The sequence below is a fragment of the Drosophila erecta genome, unplaced genomic scaffold, assembly GCF_003286155.1.
Source record: "Drosophila erecta strain 14021-0224.00,06,07 unplaced genomic scaffold, DereRS2 tig00000021-arrow-pilon, whole genome shotgun sequence".
NCBI classification, from domain to species: Eukaryota; Metazoa; Arthropoda; class Insecta; order Diptera; family Drosophilidae; genus Drosophila; species Drosophila erecta.
In genome coordinates, this window is record NW_020825198.1 from 5,436,873 (window position 1) to 5,456,988 (window position 20,116).

General features: G+C 41.4%; 3 protein-coding genes across 5 annotated transcripts in view; 1 reads left to right on the forward strand and 2 right to left on the reverse strand.

Annotated features, from left to right (window-relative positions):
* LOC6544784 (FH1/FH2 domain-containing protein 3) overlaps positions 1–9,284 on the reverse strand; it is a 40,248-nt gene extending 30,964 nt beyond the window's left edge. For both annotated transcript variants that reach the window (XM_015157909.2, XM_026977949.1), the window contains exons 1-3: positions 8,348–9,284; positions 3,509–3,559; positions 9–3,448 (exon numbers count right to left, since the gene is read on the reverse strand). In XM_015157909.2, coding sequence (XP_015013395.1) covers positions 9–3,448; positions 3,509–3,559; positions 8,348–8,368 — 3,512 coding nt within the window. In that variant the 5' untranslated portion in view covers positions 8,369–9,284. The remainder of the gene's footprint in view (positions 1–8; positions 3,449–3,508; positions 3,560–8,347) is intronic.
* LOC6545648 (CCR4-NOT transcription complex subunit 2) lies at positions 5,705–6,996 on the reverse strand. The gene has a single exon (XM_001971571.3). The coding sequence runs from the start codon at positions 6,741–6,743 to the stop codon at positions 5,937–5,939; it is 807 nt and encodes a 268-aa protein (XP_001971607.1). The 5' UTR covers positions 6,744–6,996; the 3' UTR covers positions 5,705–5,936.
* A 3,245-nt stretch (positions 9,285–12,529) lies between the features above and the next one.
* LOC6545649 lies at positions 12,530–13,704 on the forward strand. Of its 2 annotated transcripts, XM_026977119.1 has the most exons (3): positions 12,530–12,875; positions 13,128–13,262; positions 13,320–13,704. In XM_026977119.1, exon 3 carries the CDS (start codon positions 13,339–13,341, stop codon positions 13,621–13,623), a length of 285 nt encoding a protein of 94 aa, XP_026832920.1. In that variant the 5' UTR covers positions 12,530–12,875; positions 13,128–13,262; positions 13,320–13,338; the 3' UTR covers positions 13,624–13,704. The 2 variants fall into 2 exon arrangements, with proteins under 2 accessions (XP_026832920.1, XP_001971608.1); XM_001971572.3 differs by lacking the exon at positions 12,530–12,875 and having other exon boundaries at positions 13,075–13,262.
* Positions 13,705–20,116: the final 6,412 nt, after the last annotated feature.

Below are 20,116 nucleotides of genomic sequence, written 5' to 3' on the forward strand. Positions count from 1 at the left end.
GAACTTACCGCTGCATTCTCTGGATGACCGGCCGCTGGGCGGTGCTGTCGTGGATTCGCACCTGGTCAGGTGTCACCTCCTCGAGCAGGAACATGTTCTTGCCGGCTAGAGGAGTCAGCTCGGCCTCCGCAGGATTGGTGTTCCCATAAAAGAGAGGGCTGAGGGGGCGGCATGCCCCACCCAGCAGCTCATCGATGTTCTGATGCCGCGAAATGAACAGCTTTTCGCCGGCACGCCGTGTTTGGGGTGAAAAGCGCGGCTGCAGGGATGTCAGAGTGGGAGGGGGTGGTGGTGCCTCCTGCAGCTGCAATCTTGGAATGTTGTCGTAGGGCGAGGGACAGCGGATGGGACTGGCACATTGACCCAGTGGAGGAGGTCGCTCGGAATAGGCGTTGAAATTGAAGGAGTTGCTCAGCTCCTGGGACTCCAAAGTGGGTGGTGCCAGCCTCAGATCCACTTCATCCCTAGACTCCTGCTGGTTAATCACCACCATGACCGGCTGCTCCTCATCATTGCTGCTGACCTGAGCAGGGAGTTGGGTGGCTTCCGTATCATCCTGTAACCACCAGGCCCGCTCCCCGGACTCCCAGTGCTTGATGATGCGCGGTGGCGGAGTGGGGGGCTTCACCGGTGGTGGTTCGTTTTCTTTTTCCAGTTGGGGTGGCTCCTCGGCTTCCTCCTGCCACCAGGCTCTTTCGCCCGACTCAACGCGCTGCACATTGAACATTTTTCTGGCTGGTCCGGATAGCCACCAAGGATTGGAGCCACCACTCTTCGGATTACTTCCATTCTTCGCAGCGCTACTTTTGCTGCTTCTTTGGCTGCCATTCGATGGCAATCTCAGTGTCACCTCCACATGCGGCTCGGTATTGTTGTTGTTATTCAGATCACCATTTTCCCTGGGAGATTCCTCAGCCTCGTCCTCGTCCTGCAGCCACCAGGCATCCTTTTCCGGCGTTATCCTACTCCTCGGCATCAGTTTCACGTGACTGCTAGAGTCCTGATCGTCCTGGCTCCACCACGTGCCTTTGCTCGGGTCTTGGAGATCATCATCCAGAGTATTGAGGGTCTCCTCTGCCAGTGTGTCATCATCATCGCCATTTTCATCCTGGCGCAGCCACCAGGCCTGCTCCTCCCCAGAATCAATGTGTCTCAGCCTGTAAGATGGCATCTCTCCTCTATTATTTTGATCCAAAGCAGATGCCGTGTTTATCTGTAAGCTGGTATCTTGCCACCAGCTGGGATCGTCCTGCTCGGAGGTGGTCAAGCTGGCAGTGGTCGTAAGACTCGTCTCCTGGGTGGTGCTAGTGGTGCTGCTGGGTAATCTTGTACCCGTCTCCGTCGTGGTTTCCCGCGGGCAACGTGTGCTCGAACTTGGGGAATTCGTTTGGGATGAGGGTTTCGCTTCGCTCGACGGCGTCGTTCGCGGTTCGTTCGTTCGCAAATCTGTGGTCAGACTGATCCCCGAGATTTTCGAGATCTTCGAGGTGCCCGATATTGCCGAGATCACTGGCAACGAATGGGCCTCCGGTTCGCCCGAACTCTCAGAGCTTTCGAGGAAGATCGGTTCGTTATTTCCGTCTTGCTGACGGCTGGCGAAAAAATTCGATACCGCCGATAGCTTCTTCAGTCTTGTCTGTGTCGCTGGCACTACCTCAGCCACGGATGGCGGTGATTCAGTGGTGCTATTTGTCTTGTGGGCGTTGGCGACCTTGCCAGCACCCTCTTTGGTGGTGGTCTTCTTTTTGGCCAGCTTTTTAACGCTCTTGACCTGCTGCTCACTGTCCGATGCGGAGGCAGTGGCCGAAGATGAGTTGCCAGTGGTGGTTTCACTGCAGGACTTGTGACCCTTTGGCTTCGGACTGCCTGGCACCTTGCCATTGCTCAGTTTGCTCGATTTCTTTGAGGAACTACCCGATGCTAGACTTCCTTCGGAGCCGGCACTTGGTGACCGTTCAAGGCTACTGCTATTGGGTAGATCCTCGGACTCCCCGCCACTACTGGGAGTTCGAGACTTCCGTGGACGATCCGTGGGTCCCACATTGAGAGAGGATTTGCGGAAGTCCTTGTTGGGCCATTTGACCGCCGAACTTCCTGAACTGGAGCTGCAAGTCTTGGTGGGTGAATCAGCCTTGCTGGGAGGGGCAGGTGGTTTGTTTGCTAGATTCTCCACCGACGATTGTCGGGAGTTCAAGCGTATTGCCTTTGGTGGTGAAAGTTTGGACTTTGTGGACTTCGAAGAGCTCAAAGAGCCATTAGTCTTGGGTGGGGATACCGCGTCTATGGACTTTGTTGAGCTTATACACCCATTACTTCTGGGTGGCGATAGTGCTTCAGATGATTTTCCTGAACTCACATTTCCATTGGTTCTCGGAGGGGATAGCGCTTCTGAGGACTTGGCTGAGCTCACAGAGCCATTGGTCCTAGCTGGGGAAACAGCGTCTGGGATTGGCTGAATCTGTTTTGCCTCACCCACCGAACTGGATTTGGCCGATCCTGAATTACTCAAGGGGCTGGCACTGTACCGCAGACTGCTGATCCTATCTCTGTGTGGACTATAATTGGAGCTTATACTACTGCCGGCACTGTATCGAAGATATCTGGTAGAATCATCCAATCTGTCCGACTGAATCTCCTGATCTGTGGTCTCACGCCTTTTGGTGGATCTTTGGATGGTCTTCTCTATTGTTTTGGCTGGATCAATGCGACGAGTGCGTTGTACAGTTGTGCTGCCCGGTAGAGTGGGTGAAGTGGCTCTAGTCACTACGGATATGGTGATGAAGGTTTCATTTGGTTCTTCGTCATTTTCCGGTTGCTCCTCCTGCTGCTTTGCTGGAGACTTATCCAAGCCATTAGATGCCTCACTGGGTTTCTCCTCTACCTCCAGCTCCTTTTCCTTCTCCTTTTCCCGCTCCCTTTCTCTGCTGGCCTTGGCCCTGCTGGCAGTTCTGGCATGAAAGTCACTGGTGGTCAAGTAAGATAGGGCACTCCCGTTTCCCGAGATCCGAGAACCCGCTCCATAGCGACTGCTGTAAGCGTTTCTGGTGGCCGAGGAGGATGAACTGGAGGTGGTGGGTGTGTTACCCCCACGATATGTGGTTCCCAATTTACTTCTGGCACTGTCAACAACTGGACTCGGATCCCGGGACTTGGTGCGATTAGTGTGCTCTAAGGCCACTGGACTGGGATCTCTGGACCGGCCATATTTTCCGAGGGAGCTGGTAGTATTGCCCGTATACCTCTTAACTGGACTGCTCCGCTCACTGGGAGCTGCCTCTTTGGGCTCTGCCTTTGCATAACGACTAACATAGCTGCTGACTGGAGCTGTGGTGGCTGATGGTGGTGGATCTCTTTTGAGGCGGTACGTTCCTCCGGAGAACGATGGTCTGTAGGAGCTCGGGGTGGCCAGTGAAGTGTAGCGCGATGTGGAGTCTCCGGAGGTGCCATACTAAAGTTAAAAGCGTAATGTTAGACAAGTAGTTTAAAAGAATAGTGAAAAACTACGCACCGAAGCGCTGCCAGGCTTGTAGGAACTGCCCAAGCTCGTTTTCCAGGGGGTCTAAAAATACAAAAATTAAATAAATACCTTTAGTTGAACATGGGAAAAGAGAAAAAATGAAAAAGTTAGCCCATCCTATCCGCATTTATTAGATAAATAAAGCAAATCTAAATTTATTTAAATCGAAATAAAATGAAATGGATGATTTGCATGTATATTTTTATCTAGGACTAAAACTCGATCTCTCAGTGAATCTAACAAGCAGGCAGTGAGTGATTTCTTTATAGCTCATTGTGATCTCCGATGTTTCTGGCAAGATGTGCATGCACTCATTCATTCAAAAGAAATTGAGACTGATAGTCAATCACATGGCTTTGATTGATTGGCGCTCTAAGAGTCCGAATGCAATTGACTCCAGCTAAATATGAAGAAAACAGAGTGCTGCCCCACATTCCGCCGCCTTTCGACCGCAGCCCCAGCTTTTCTCTCCATATCCTGGGGAAAATTTTCTCAATGAGCTGTGCACTCGACAATTATTCGCACGCATTTCATCATCGTCAGCCGCAGAGGCAGAGCCACATCAGCAACAACATCAGCAGCAACCTCAGCACATCACATCAGCCAACATTGAATGCCAAAGAATCCCATAGCCCATAGCACCCATTTTCCCCCAATGGACTGTTTGTGGTGGGGACTGGTGCCTCTTTGAACTCGCCCATTGCATTTTTCATCCGATTCGGTTTGGGATTTCTGCCGAGTCTATTTCATTTTCAATTAAATGGCGCTGTTGCACGCGCTTTTCAATTAATTTGGACGTGTAAACAGATTCATTTCGATTATTTCAACATCTGCCTTCTAATCTCGCCCGCAGCGCATTAGACGATTGCCCTCGCCCATCGAGACACGTTGAGTTTTCCTCGGCTATAATGAAAATTGCGGGGGCCCCGACCACTTTGCCCTTTCTTAATTGAGGATTGCCGGTTGGATTGTGGGCATTACATCTTTGGGGATCAGGCAGCCATTTAACGTTGCAAAATTCGTGTTGCCAGTTTTCACATTTTTGGCAACTCAAGCGGTTTAGGTTAATTATTGCACATTATCTTTAAAGACCACATAAAATGCTGTTGAACCCAGAATTTGTGCTCCCTAACAAATGTGCTTAACTACAAAAAATATTTACTGCCTAATTTAGTATAGATACTCAAAGCAATCCCACTTATCTTAGCCCTATGTGCACTCCCATGTGAGCTCGCCCATGAAAAGACTTTTCTGGAATTTCTCTATTTAAATCACTTAAAATATTGCCCTTCCCAAGTGGCGCCCATCCCGCGAATGACAACTATCCGAGAATAAAAAGTAATATTATTACATTTCCCAGCGCCCGCCCAATGTGAAGAATTGGCGAGCGAGCGAGAGGGAGTGAGGAAGAAAGAAAGAAAGACAGACAGTCTCGGCTAATTGTTTTCGCTCAGTGAAATGGAATGCCAAACACACAAATAGCCAACAATGTGCAAAACAAGCAAACGGAGACACTCAGCCGGAGGAAAAAAAGACTGGAGGATCGTGATGGTGTGGATGGGCCTATGGATCTTCTCTGGAATGGCTTCGCCATGTGTACTTTGTTCACCGCCGATTCCAGAAGAGTGCTGCACTTCTGACAGCATTATTATGCGGTCTCAATTAGGAGATTGCAGAATCACGGGTCCGCAGATCAGGAGCAGGATGCGCTATAATGCGCCTGTCTGTCAGTAGCCACAGCCCATTAAACACGGCCAGGAAAGCCATCCACTCACAGAGCATTTAGACTGTGACCCCAAATGATTTGAAGTGGCGACTGAATATTCGCGTGCCAGACAAATGATTTATTTTTAAATGCTTTTTCTAGTTTGCTCTGTCGAAAGTGTCGAAAATGCGTTTCAAGAAACTAATATATGTGGCAATCGACGCTGAACAGGATAAAGAAATATTTAAACCCAGAAAGGCGTTCAAAAAGAATTGTCAAAAAAAAACATTGCAAATAAAATTTGAGAAAGTTTCTGAATAGAAGAAAAATAATATTGAAAAATACAAGGCTTTATAAATGTCCAATGACCAATTCATGAATTATAAAGAATAATAATCAATCCAAATTTACATTTATTAGTTATTTTTTCTAATTCGTCTTACTGATTTCAGATTTATAATAATAGTTGTATGTACCATTGATCGAGCTTGAATCTAGCCTTTATTAAAACTATAAATCTGATATCCATCAATTTTCTAACCAACTCCTAAGCCAATTCTATATTTAAAGCCAAACAAGTTCTTTTATAGAGCGGCTACCAATTCACGAAGTTCAACAATTTTACCAAGTATTCAAGGACCTAACCAACTGCCAAATCGCTATTCTATCAGTGGCTAGTCTTTCATTTTATCCTTGGCGCCGATTCCAAATATGTTATCTATCCTGATTCTCTTCTCGATCCGTTTCTGGATCTTCAGTCCGATCAGTCGTTGGCGGTGGATCCGTATCCGTATCCGTAGCTGGATCGGATTTCTTAGTCTCATCCGGTTCAAGGCTGAGCACAAGACCCAGATTTTGCGTCTCTGGCTCAAATGGATCCCAACACGGAGCCTTTGGTGGTTCATTGATTATTGAATCACGCATGGCACGCATCCCCATCTCCAGGGCGCAGTCCATGGAGCTCCTGTCCGGTGGTTCGCGGGTTAGAGGCCCATTGAAGTGCACATAAATGTCTCCCTGGGCAGCCAAATCCAGGCCGTACGTGGTCAGATCCTCGCCAAAGACCAGCTGCGTGGCGCCCGGATCCGTGTGCGTTGTCCTCATGGCGGCCAGCAGGCCGATGATTCCAAAACGATCGTCCAGCATCGTGGCAGGTATGTTAGTGAATTTACAATCGCCAGTGCTACGGATTCCCTGGGCATTTGTGCTGGCTGTGGAGGTGGAGGCCACCTCCGGGGCCTGCAACACCAATCCGTAGGAGGGCTGGCCAAAAACATCAGCAAACGTGGGCACCGACGGCTGGCGATCGTAGAGTTCCGGGAAGAGCTTGTAATCCGATTCGGGTTCAGATTCTACGCTCGAGGTGCTGACGATTTCCGGTGGCTCTTCGCTGGGCGGATCCGGTAAGGGCGGTGGGCGTGGGGGTTCTACCTTCTGGGCAGTGGATGCAGTCTCCTGGTTCTTCTTTCTCAGCGCTATCGAGGGATTCACCTTGCAGCGTGGACGTCGACGCCGTGGCATTTTTGTCTTTTTATGAAAAAATGTCCTTGTCTTCTGTCTGTGTGCGAGTGTGGTGGGTGGTTTGGGTGGCAGTTGGTGAGTGGGAATGGGTGTGTGCGTGGATAATCTCGGACTCAGATAGCTTGATTCACAAATCCTGATCTCGAAGCCTATTTGAGAAGCGCCTAGCACCGCCTTCCTTTGTGCTACTCTACAACGAATTTTGATGTGTTTTGATGAATAATTCAAATGAAAACTGATCGGGAAAGAATCGTGTGAGTAGTATATATCTTTGATTTCAAACAATATATGATAAAATACTGATTTATTTGAATAACTTTTCACTTTTGCTCTATTTCAGCCTCTTTTTTTCCACATTCCCACTCCCTCACTTTCACCCATCGAAAACAAATTGCATGAGTATTCACACTTTGTTAATTAATTAGGTGGTGCGTGCTCTCACCGGAGAACTTTCAACTTTATGCTTGTCATAAATATTTACAACTTCCTCCTGGCCATAAAAATCCTACACAAAGTACCAACTCCAATGAGGAAAAAGACTGCGTCAACGTGAACGAAACTGAAATCATTTTGCTTTACTCCCAACATTTTTAGAAACATTCTAAATATAATTGGAGAAATGACTCGGGAGAAGATGAAGTGGAATAAGTGCGTAGGATGGGGTGGAAACTTGTTGTTTGCCGGCCATAAATTGATCAGTTTATTAGATTCTGAGACCCGAAAAATATTTAATTGATTTATGCTCAATGAGTCAAAAGCCAGGCTAAAGCCATAAACCCGCTGCCTGGGAAGGAAAGGATCTAATGAGTTGAACATAAAGGGGATTAGTACAAAGAGATCAAAGTTGGGGAATGAGATCCGAAATTAAGTGGTTGTATTGAGATTATAGCGTATATATTATATATAGTCTAAAAAATGATGCACTTTTCTTGTTGAACAACTTGTTGATTTTTAAGAAAAATAAATATAAATAAATATTTTGATAAGGTCAATAAATAAACCAAAATATTTACTTGGGAACTGTCAGTCATTGGCCAGAGCAATCTTGAATCTGCCATAAAATCTGTCAAATAACTGAAACTGAATTTCTTTGACAACTGTGCATAACATAAATCAAGTTAAATAGGTTTAAAATTCGGCACTTAACCTGCTTTGCCAAAAGTAAAAGCCATTTATTCATGAATTGGTTCGCTATTCAAACACTAAACAATTCCTTCATTCAGTAGCCACACCTCGGCCATAATTTGAGCTATTTGTGTGGATAGGAAATTAGAACAATCAACTAGACACAAATCCCAACCAAGAACCAGACAATGAGCAAATTTGTATCTGAATTGTTTATCAATGGATCTGGAGCCAACCACATCGAGAGCAAACTTTCAGATACATTTTATCTGCCATATAAAACGTATACGTATGTATCTGCCAAATACTCGTGTGTGAGGTAAGGCAACAAATTAGAAATAAACAAAATCCGTGGAAGCGAAGAATTGCAAAAAGGCACAGAGCGAAGATACACAGATCGAGATACACACTATATAGTACGAGTAGGTATTATGCAGATACAGATACGGATAGTTGGCGCTGCATTAACTAGTACTTACATAACTGCGGTAGGACGACATTACGTTGCTTTTGGCAATCGGCCCTCGATCGCAGCTCTGATCAGAATTCGGTCACAATATGTTTATCACCCTTTCAAAAATGGTGTATAATTTATTTTGGTATGGCCTGGCTATGGTAATCCAATCTGGCAAACACTCGCGCGAGATCGAAGCGGAGGAACTCGAACCGCTGACGACAATTACGAAAACGTATCTGGCGGATGCCGCCTCTCAATTGCAATAGATGCAAAATAAATTAGATGCACTTACTGAAATCGCGCGCGTGCGACAAATTTCTACGACACTCTCTCTGCATTCCCCTATTTTATTCCATTTTACTCTTTTATTGTATTTATTTCTTCTCCGCTTAGTAAGCTATTATTTCCTTTGCTTTTATTCGCGCTCGACGATATTCCGAGATCGGGATCGGCCGTGTGCCACTTTACATAATCCACCGGCACGCACCGGGCAGGTTTGGGATATACAAGTATACTGGTGGTGCCTATAGGGCATACGAGCAGATATAGCCTATGGCAGCCCGATCTATTTGGGAAATGCAGCCGGCGAATGCGACAGAATCGGACGCGAGGCTCGCGCTTTATTTATGCGTTGATATTATTCTTATTTTTTCCTATTTTCCCATTTTCCATCGCCTGCGTTTTCCGTTTCACGACGACGGACGCATATCACTTTTGCTTTTATTTCAATTTACTTTGGGAGCAGCACAACTTAAGCTGTTATTTATAAATTTAGCAACATTCACACACTCGCTGAAAGATTTTGTCGCATGCGAACAGCGCGATTTTTGTTTTCAGTTCTCGATTTTTTGTTGGCCCACAGCGAAATCGTATCGAAGCCGGCCGAGAGGAAATTCATGTGCGACTCGGCGCGTTGTCAAAGGAAAACTGTCTGGCCGCTGTGAAAATATTTTTGTGCCGAGATTTTCCCTCGCACCGAATTGCGTGAAAAGCTGAGTGGAGGAAAATCTCCGCCGCTCTCGCTTTGAGTGTGCGTGTATTTTCGGCAAGCGAGAGATTCGATCGGAGATGAAGCTCTCGGAGATTCTGCCGGCTCTCCTCAGTCGGCGATCGCATTTGTAAATTGCAATCGAGAAACAAATAAAAGTTCTTAGCATACCCTGAAACAGGGTATCGCTGTTAGTTCAAACATAGCTTTAACGGACAATTCATTTAGGTTCTCCCTTGAACGGACAAGGAATTTCCCGGGCTGTGGAAGCAGACAAGTAATTTTGGCAAAATATTGGTCACCAATGAAACCTTTTACAAAAAATTTAAGAAAAAAATGTAATTATGACAATTTATTAAAATAAACTACTTAACTTATACCTTATAGTCAGAGAATTTTAAACTGAGTTAAATAAAAAACTGAAATACATTGTGCAATATTTGGCAACAAAGAAAACCATAATCATAACAAAGAGCATTAAAGGATGCGTGTGTCATGGATCCATCGCTTTCCATTCCCGTGTGTATCTGGTCCCCATATATATCTGACAGAAATCGGCCAACCGGCTATATGTGCCAGCTTCTCGATTTCAACTGCCGCAATGTAAGGAAATGCGTAAAAATTCTTGTAATGCTCACAAAATGCAACTCTGAAATATTTTGCATCTATTTGGGCCGCTTCATTCCATCGTAGCTATTTCGGTCCATTATAAGTCGAATAATTTAATTGAAATATTTTCGGCATCGGTGACTAATCGGTGAGTGGGAGCATGGGGTATCCAGAAAGTGACACAAAAAGTATGTATGATGCAAACAATAATTGTCATCTACAGATACAGATGCGGTCTGTCATGTTCTCATGAATGAAAGACAGCGAAAGGCAGGCCAAAGATCTCGCGGGTCTACAACCTGAAGAGGTGTCCCCTCGGATTATCTCTTACAGTAGGAAACGGTTTCAAATTATTCTCAACTAAACAAATTAAAAAGCCTTCCTCCGAGTATTGTTTATGTTCTTTTGCAATCGAACCCTTTCATTTCCCTCCACCAAATCAGATTGCTTTAGTTCCATATATCTGCATATATCCTAATATCATGGAAAGCCCTGACTTATTTACTTAGCCTCTGCGCCGCGCTTTCATTATTCGGTTAATATGTGCATCAAAGAATGGCCGGGGAAACTATCACAGATATCATGCAGAAGACAACGACACATATCGCATATTTGTTCTGGTTTTAAAAATAAAAATCTTTGTGCCACTTTTGCAGTTGCCACTGCTGCCGGCAGTCACCGGAAACGTGCGGCGGCTAAAAAGATGACGTCTAAATACGAAACGAAACAAAAACTGGCACTCGTTTCGGCTTTACTAGAAACATTTAAGCTAAATATGCGCAAAATGCCAAATAGTATGCCAGTGAAATAGAACGCTTGCGCCATAAATCAGACAAAGATGCTAAATCACAAGGAATGAAAGGGCGTGGAGTGGAAAAGCCAAAGGCATCGGCATCGGCATCGGCAACGGCAACGGCATCAATGGGCTAATAGCCACCGGCAAAGTGGCTCGACACTTTGACGAAAGACACGCAGGGGCGGCGTCTTAGTCTTAACCCAATCTGACCGACAGATACAAATAGCTTTCAGCGGTGCATTAAAAAATATAAAAGATCCACAACAGGCGTGCATTTCGCATGCTTTCCACAAATATTTTTCCAGTGCGTGCTGCCGCCGGAGACGCCAACGCAACCCAGAAAAAACGCTGAAAACTGAAAACTGAAAACCGAAATCCGAAAACTGAAAGGCTGAATGCAAACAAATCAAGAGGAACGGTGGCGGTGGAAAACTAGAAACGGATTTGGGCAGCCAATAAAAAGAAATACACCGACAGCCATAAAAGTCAGACCCGGCAATCCCCGGGAGCAACAGCGAGGTGCACCACGCAGTCGGTCAATCATGCTGGCCCATGCCAACCCCGATTCCCAGACGCTCATCTGCACAGAAAAAAACAGATGAACTTATGTTTCATCTATGGAAAGAATAAATAATAATTGTTATTATTACAATCCCTAGCTTTACAAGGATTCTCAACGAGATGCAACTGTTGAAAATTCTTACAAATGCATCCAAGCTTACATTCAGCATAATGAAAACGGGAGTAATTAGATTTTATCGTTGCCAAATGGAAATGATATACCAAACGCTTTGAAATTATCCAAATATATTTCTTAGGGTTTTTTCTCAGTGCCTGCCCGGGTCTCCTTGGCGATGCGATCTGCTCGCCGAGTGGAGCTCCAACTTCATCCGCATCCCAGTGGCCAATCTGTGGGCCTTTCAATCATTTCGTACGATTTTACAAATTTGTAATTTACGAGTGTGTTTGGGGGCGTGCCTTTAGCGACATATTATGCAATAAAACGATGCACACGCTAGTTAATAAAACGAATAGAGTGCGATGTTGCCCAGGGGGAGGAACCCCAATTTGGGGGCCCAGGAATGGGGATCTGGAATTGGGATGGCGCTCCAAGCAGCAGCGATTTGTTTGCGTGCTCATAAAATATAATTCTGTGGTCAGACTTTATTAGGAGAAAATATTTCCAGAAAGAAATACAATGCGTAGACGAAATGCGGTATTAAATTGTTGAATTAATTCTAGAAAAATTTCTGAAATCCATTCTAGAATTAGGTTAACTCTTGTTTTAAATATTAGTTTCCTACTTAATCTCCCAGTTTTTTATACTCTTTAAATTTAATATATTTAGTAATTTTATTTTCCTAAACATATTGCCCTATTGGAATTTGGATTTAACAGGCGGTTGTTTGACCCGAAAGCCTATAAAATTATACACACCATTTTTTTTTTTCTGTATAAACAAAGTACAGAACATCAAACATATTTTGGCTTCTGCCCTTTTAGTTGCCTTGTCACAGCTAGATACAATGAGCCCCAATTTACAGTTAATAGTTTTTTGGTTCATGTTTTTGTTCATCTTTTTTATTTACATCTTCATTTTCCGCTCGGCTGTAGATGAATGGCTATTGCCACACATTCGTCTCACATTTTCCCCATTTTCCAGGCAGCGATCTGCTCCGTTTTGGTGTGCTAATATTTAATTTAAATATTGTATTTTGCCGCCGCCTGTTGCTGTTGTTCTTAACCAACCTCACTGCGTGTTGCAATCTTCAAGCGGATTTGTTTGCTTTTTTCCGACAAATATGTGGGGATGTGTTGTTGTTTGGGCTGCTCTGCGGATTTGATCGCTGTTTCAAGGTTGCATTGCATGGAGCTGTTGTCAGAAGTGTGTGCCTGGGTCTCAAGTATTTCTTTTCGTTTCGTGCACGGTAATATTACGTATACGCAATGCGTATACGCAGGGGCGGACGCCAGTGCTGTTGAGGTTTCACTGTTACTCTTTTTCCACGTAAGCAAATATTTTTGATGGCCCCATCTGAAGATCCGCCCCTGAAAGCATCGATCTTAAACGGATGCAGCCTGTTGATTTTTGGGATATTTTTTATGGTAGTACTTAGAAGCAGTTTATTTCAGAAGCGCTGATAGCTATCTGAAGAGGTATGCTCCATCTGAAGTGGATTTGAATTCGATTTGGCAAGCACTGACAATTTTTGATAGGATTTGCTTGGACGCATTGCAACACATAAATAAATTGAAAATTCTAGCTTAACGAAACATACATAAATTATTTGCCGCCAAAGACAAAAAGCTTTTAGTAATGTCTTTTCAAAACTATGTGTTTCGGAAAACTTTTGCCAGGAGTTGCCAGCACAAATAATTATCCGATGTCTATATATAAATCCACCACAGAGGAAGGCGAAAAATGCGACGAAAACAAAACGACAAGGTGGAATGCAAAGAGCTGCCGTAAATGCGAAAATAAATCGAACGCTCTGCGGTAAATATTATCTTGTAAAATCTGAAAATCACGGAAATCGTTCTGAGGTATACGCCATTAATAAGTGTCTTATAAGTGATGAAAAATTAAGTTGACTTCTGCAGATCGCCGGAAAGCGAAATAATGGCTCTGCTACTGGTGCACCTGCGGCGCCTCATTTTGCTGCTGACCGTCGTTTACCTCAGCGGAGCGGTATTCCGCCGCCTCCTCACCGAGCGGCACCACGCCCACGTCCTGCAGAGTAATGGTTACATGGTATTCGGACGTCTTCGTGGTGGCGGTGGATCCAAGGAGCCGTATCACTTCCAGTGGTGGGCCTACATCTACACCTGTTACGCATACGCCGTGTTGGTCAACTACGTCAACATGCGTCGGCTGACCAACCTTATCGAGTTCTTCTTGAACTAATGTTCTTCGTTTTGAGCACAGACGATTCGGCGAATATAGAGATAAAAGTTTATGTAAAATTAAACAGAAAACCCTCACCCCTTTATTTTGCTCCTTAACGTTGTGTTGAAACAATAATTAAACAAAGATTGCTTAATATAAAAAAAGTCTAATTTATTATTTACTTTTTAATAATAGATCGTCTTAAATATAAAACAAGATAGAATGTCGACCTATTTACTCTACGAGTAACAGTTATAATTTTTAAATTTGAATGCAGTTTTTTAGAGAATTGCGCCAGAAACATTTAGAGGTATGCCACTTCAAAATCCGATTAAGATCAGCTGAGTTATGGAGTTTAGAACTTCAGCCTTAGGGCATTTCTTCATTTTTTTGAATTTCTACACCTCATCAAAAAAATTTAAAAAAATTAAAAAAAAAATACATTTTTAAATTTGAATGCAGTTTTTTAGAGAATTGCGCCAGAAACATTTAGAGGTATGCCACTTCAAAATCCGATTAAGATCAGCTGAGTTATGGAGTTTAGAGCTAGCTTCAGCCTTAGGGCATTTCTTCATTTTTTTGAATTTCTACATCACCACATCAAAAAAATTTAAAAAAAAATACATTTTTAAATTTGAATGCAGTTTTTTAGAGAATTGCGCCAGAAACATTTAGAGGTATGCCACTTCAAAATCGGATTAAGATAAGTTGAGTTATGGAGTTTAGAAGTTCAGCCTTTGGACATTTCTTCATTTTTTTGAATTTCTACATCACCACATCAAAAAAATACAAAAAAAAATTAAAAAAAAAAAATTTTTAATTTGAATGCAGTTTTTTAGAGAATTGCGCCAGAAACATTTAGAGGTATGCCACTTCAAAATCCGATTAAGATCAGCTGAGTTATGGAGTTTAGAACTTCAGCCTTAGGGCATTTCTTCATTTTTTTGAATTTCTACATCACCACATCAAAAAAATTAAAAAAAATTAAAAAAAAAATAAATTTTTAAATTTGAATGCAGTTTTTTAGAGAATTGCGCCAGAAACATTTAGAGGTATGCCACTTCAAAATCCGATTAATATCAGCTGAGTTATGGAGTTTAGAACTTCAGCCTTAGGGCATTTCTTCATTTTTTTGAATTTCTACATCACCACATCAAAAAAATTAAAAAAAAATTAAAAAAAAATAAATTTTTATATTTGAATGCAGTTTTTTAGAGAATTGCGCCAGAAACATTTAGAGGTATGCCACTTCAAAATCCGATTAAGATCAGCTTAGTTATGGAGTTTAGAACTTTAGCCTTAGGGCATTTCTTCATTTTTTTTAATTTCTACATCACCACATCAAAAAAAAACAAAAAAAAATTAAAAAAAAAAAATTTTTTAAATTTGAATGCAGTTTTGTAGAGAATTGCGCCAGAAACATTTAGAGGTATGCCACTTCAAAATCCGATTAAGATCAGCTGAGTTATGGAGTTTAGAACTTCAGCCTTAGGGCATTTCTTCATTTTTTTGAATTTCTACATCACCACATCAAAAAAATTAAAAAAAAAATAAATTTTTTAATTTGAATGCAGTTTTTTAGAGAATTGCGCCAGAAACATTTAGAGGTATGCCACTTCAAAATCCGATTAATATCAGCTGAGTTATGGAGTTTAGAACTTCAGCCTTAGGGCATTTCTTCATTTTTTTGAATTTCTACATCACCACATCAAAAAAATTAAAAAAAATTAAAAAAAAATAAATTTTTTAATTTGAATGCAGTTTTTTAGAGAATTGCGCCATAAACATTTAGAGGTATGCCACTTCAAAATCCGATTAAGATCAGCTGAGTTATGGAGTTTAGAACTTCAGCCTTAGGGCATTTCTTCATTTTTTTGAATTTCTACATCACCACATCAAAAAAATTAAAAAAAATTAAAAAAAAAATAAATTTTTGAATTTGAATGCAGTTTTTTAGAGAATTGCGCCAGAAACATTTAGAGGAATGCCACTTCAAAAACCGATTAAGATCAGCTGAGTTATGGAGTTTAGAACTTCAGCCTTAAGGCATTTCTTCATTTTTTTGAATTTCTACATCACCACATCAAAAAAATTAAAAAAAAATTTTTTTTTAAATAAATTTTTAAATTTGAATACAGTTTTTTAGAGAATTGCGCCAGAAACATTTAGAGGTATGCCACTTCAAAATCCGATTAAGATCAGCTGAGTTTAGAACTTCAGCCTTAGGGCATTTCTTCATTTTTTTGAATTTCTACATCACCACATCAAAAAAAATTAAAAAAAAATTTTTTTTTAAATAAATTTTTAAATTTGAATACAGTTTTTTAGAGAATTGCGCCAGAAACATTTAGAGGTATGCCACTTCAAAATCCGATTAAGATCAGCTGAGTTTAGAACTTCAGCCTTGGGGCATTTCTTCATTTTTTTGAATTTGTACAACATCATACATCAGAAAAATTAAAAAAAAATGTAAAAAAAATAAATTTCTAAATTTGAATGCAGATGTTTAGAGAATTGCGCCAGAAACATTTAGAGGTATGCACCTTCAAAATCCGATTAAGATAAGTTGAGTTATGGGGTTTAGAACTTCATTCTTGGGACATTTTCTCATTTTCTTGAATTTGTACATCATACATCGAAGAATCAAAAAAAAAAATTTTTAAGAAATACATTTTTAATTTTGAATGCATTTGAAAATCCGATTAAGATAAGTTAAGTTAAGTTGAGATAAGTTATGGATGTTAGAACTTAAGCTTTCTAAATGTCTCTGGAAGTCACATGCTTAATCTCAACATTCTAGCTTTTGTAGTTCCTGAGATCGAGGTGTTCATACCGACAGACGGAAATGGCCAGTTCGACTCGGCTATTGATCATGATCGAGAATATATATACTTTATATGGTCGGAAACGTTTCCTTCTGCCTGTTACATACTTTTCAACCAACCTAGTATACCCTTTTATTCTACGAATAACAGGTATAAATATACAAATTGTCTACACTTACCTTATAAACTACATAAGCGACCTCTATATGATGAGTATTAAATCAGTTCCGTATGATGCGCCACCTATGTATTAGCTCTTTGTAGGTTTGTGCATTGGCTAAGAATCTTTTTAATTACTTATTCTTTTTTAAAGGAAGTGTTTTTTTATTTTATGTGAAACAAAAAAATAGGCAAATTAAATAAAACAAAAAAAATTAATGCTTTCCTAACTTTTGATGTACTTTGTATCTTGTTATATATATCATTGAAATACAGAAATGTTCAATCTTATATACATATATGCATCATTAATCATAATGAAACCGACAGCAAAAGTTTTCGATGACACCGTTGCTAAGAATATTTACATTTAACGAATATTTAGCGCAAACCTCACACAATCATTTCATTTTAATTAGAAACGTCAACTGTAATTTTTTCACCGGCTACAATAATTTAATTTCGATTGCATTTAGCATCACGAAATGCAAATATTTTTGATGATTAATCGCTTAGACAAAATCCTAAAAATATGATACACGAACATAAAATACCCTTAAAAACATGGAAATATAATTATTTTTCAGTAGCTTTTTATTTACGTCGAACATTTTTTATTTGGTTTGGTATCTTATAAAAATGTATATAAAATTACCTTTTCATTTTGCTGACATGGTGCATACAGTGCTAATGAAACTCTGGCATAGAATAAATCTGTCAACAACACATTTCATTGGTAAGATCAACATGCAAGGGAAAGAGTAAATGTGTAGATACAAAAATATAGTCCTAAGTATTGGTAATAGTAGTTTTATTTTGGCTGTCTATTTATAAATGCTGTACCTATTATTAAACAGATTACGTGCTTCCTGAAATTCTTGTTTATTACTCAAGGAGAAAACTGTGTTCCATTTGATTATAGAATCCTAATACCTTATAGCGCAGGTAATTTTTTTTTGAGCACAACTCTTGAGCTAGATCGGCTCTGAATATTATAGAATATTTCACGCTTTCTTGCACCCACCAGCCCATATATCTTGCACAGCATATATCTCAGCATCTTTGCCGTATTTTTCATCCGAATGAGTCAGATTGTGTGCCACGTCACAGCCCGATGTCGATTCTAGTTGGCTAAAAGGCCAACGGATAGTGGGTGCCATCGGGACATGCAAAATCCCAGATTTGTCAGCGGCCCATATCCATTGCCATCTACAATGGCTTTTGGCGTTATGAGAGTGGCGTTTGTGATTCATCAGCCAGATGATTGCAAGTTGTCAACGAAAAGCGGAAAATTCGCGAAAACTCAAGAACCGGGAAGCAAAGTGGTCGATTTTCCAGGGAACTGCAACGCATTAGAGCCCTTTGTTGTTTGCTCAGAGTGCATTAGGCAGCTATTTATATTCATACCACCCGATGGCTAGGAGTTTACAGCGCCACCCACCTCGTTGGAGCCTCAGATGGCGCCCACTTGAGCTTATCTGGCAGCCACTCCACGCTGCTCCACTCTGCTACGCTCCTGGGCAAAAGGAGGAGTATCTTGCAGAAAGTGGCTGCGCGTCAAGTTGGCACACACTCTATAAAGCTGAAGTCGATCTATATATAGCTGCATAGCAGCGGGGCCCGAGAAGTGTGTGCATGTGTGTATCTGTGATCATAACAATTTTGACCTAATTTTGTGTAGCTGGCACACGAAACATGAAAGAATTAGAAGACACCCAACGGCCGCTGAGTGATTTCTGTCTTGAGGTGGAGGTAGGCAAATGGGGATGGGATTGGGGTATGTGGTAAGGGGCTTGGGGATTGGGGATTGGGGAACCAGGAGATCCTGTCCCCATCACTGACCTCAGTGCAGCTGTAAAATGATGGGCAATGGGCCGGAAAACTCACACAGACACCTGGCAAGCGGGCATCATCTTCGCACAGAACCCAAATCGTGATGAGAATGGGATTCTTTGACTAAAGGTGTCGTTCTTGTCTGGCTTTGTGATATTTTTGGCTGACTTATTTATCGGCGAACGGCTTGCTACATATTCGCCAGGTTATTTTTAAATTATTACACATTCCAAAATGTGGCAAACACACAAAATGTTAAATATTATTCTACGGCTGCCTGGCGCGCACTTATATATACAGATGGGTAGCGGCAACATTGTATATATGCATGCATAAAATAAATAAAGTTATGGCCAGCAAAGAGCAAAGTATCTATCAGATACGAAAGCGAACGGAGCAAAAAACTGCTCTAATATATAAGGATGGTTAGCCCATCTAGACCTCTGGATGTGTGCGTCAGTTGGCCTCAGGTGAAATGCGTGTGGAAAATGAACACGATTATGAGCAAGCCGAGAAAAATAACACAAATAACATGAAATTCGGTTGCTAAAAATAAGCGAAAAATCATTTTTAAGTATAGTTAGGCATATGTGTGGCTGTGTGTAGAGCACAGGTGGAGAAGATCACTCGAAGACGAACGAGAATTTTCACTCGAAAAGCTTTGGTTCCTTTGGAAAACTGAGCCAAAAAACGCAGCACGCAGCGTGTTCGCAGTGTAACGAAAATTATTTACACAATATGTATTTACCATGGGCACATGGAGAGACCCGTCAGTTGCCAAAAAGATATAATACTGCGACAGTCATCTACGTGACCATTGAACAACAATTGTAAGATGACATCGCATTGTCTGAGGCTGAGCAGACTGCTGTCCGCACGGCCAAGGATTCACTCAAAATTGTATATTTTTGTTTATTTCGCACATTTTTTCACTCTCTACGTGTATTTATTTATGCTGGGGAATAACACGTTTCGATGCCAAAAGTCAAGTATTTTTAGAACAACATTGCTGTAATCCTAATTGGCTGTTAGTGAATAATTTAGAAAGCATATGATAGAAAATTTTGACACTTTTATGATTTTTCTGCTTGCTTAAAAATGTTGTAATCCCCTGAGATCTGCATAGCATATATATTTGGACTCTATAATTGGCTGCGGATTTCATACTCTAACCCCCTTTTTTCTAATACATATAATTTGAAATCGAATGACTCAATAATGGTATTAGGAAATAAGATTTTATGAAATAGATTTAAATATACATATATAGTCTCTAATGCTAGGGACTACGTGCTGGAATACTGGTTTGACAGTACCTTCTTAATTGTATCCTAGGCCCCTGAACCAACAAAGTGAGCCAATAAATATAAATTATGAACTTTATGATCTGCAGAAGATGCCAAATATTTCAACATGACTTATATGTGCGTTCGAGAATTGGAAAAAATTTATGTGTATATACATGCTGGCCAGACGCTAGATACACAAAATGAAACGCACAAATGACACAGGCTAATTACAGGTAAGCAACAAAAAAGAAAAGAAAAGAAAAAAAGCAGGCGTACTTCGTGTTTTTGAGTTTATTTTCGTAGGGGGCAAGCTCTCAGGCAAACTAGCGTGAAAATGCGTTCACACAAGCTGCGGCCAAAGTGAAATGAAAAATCAAAGAATTTTCCACACAACTGAGCAATTAA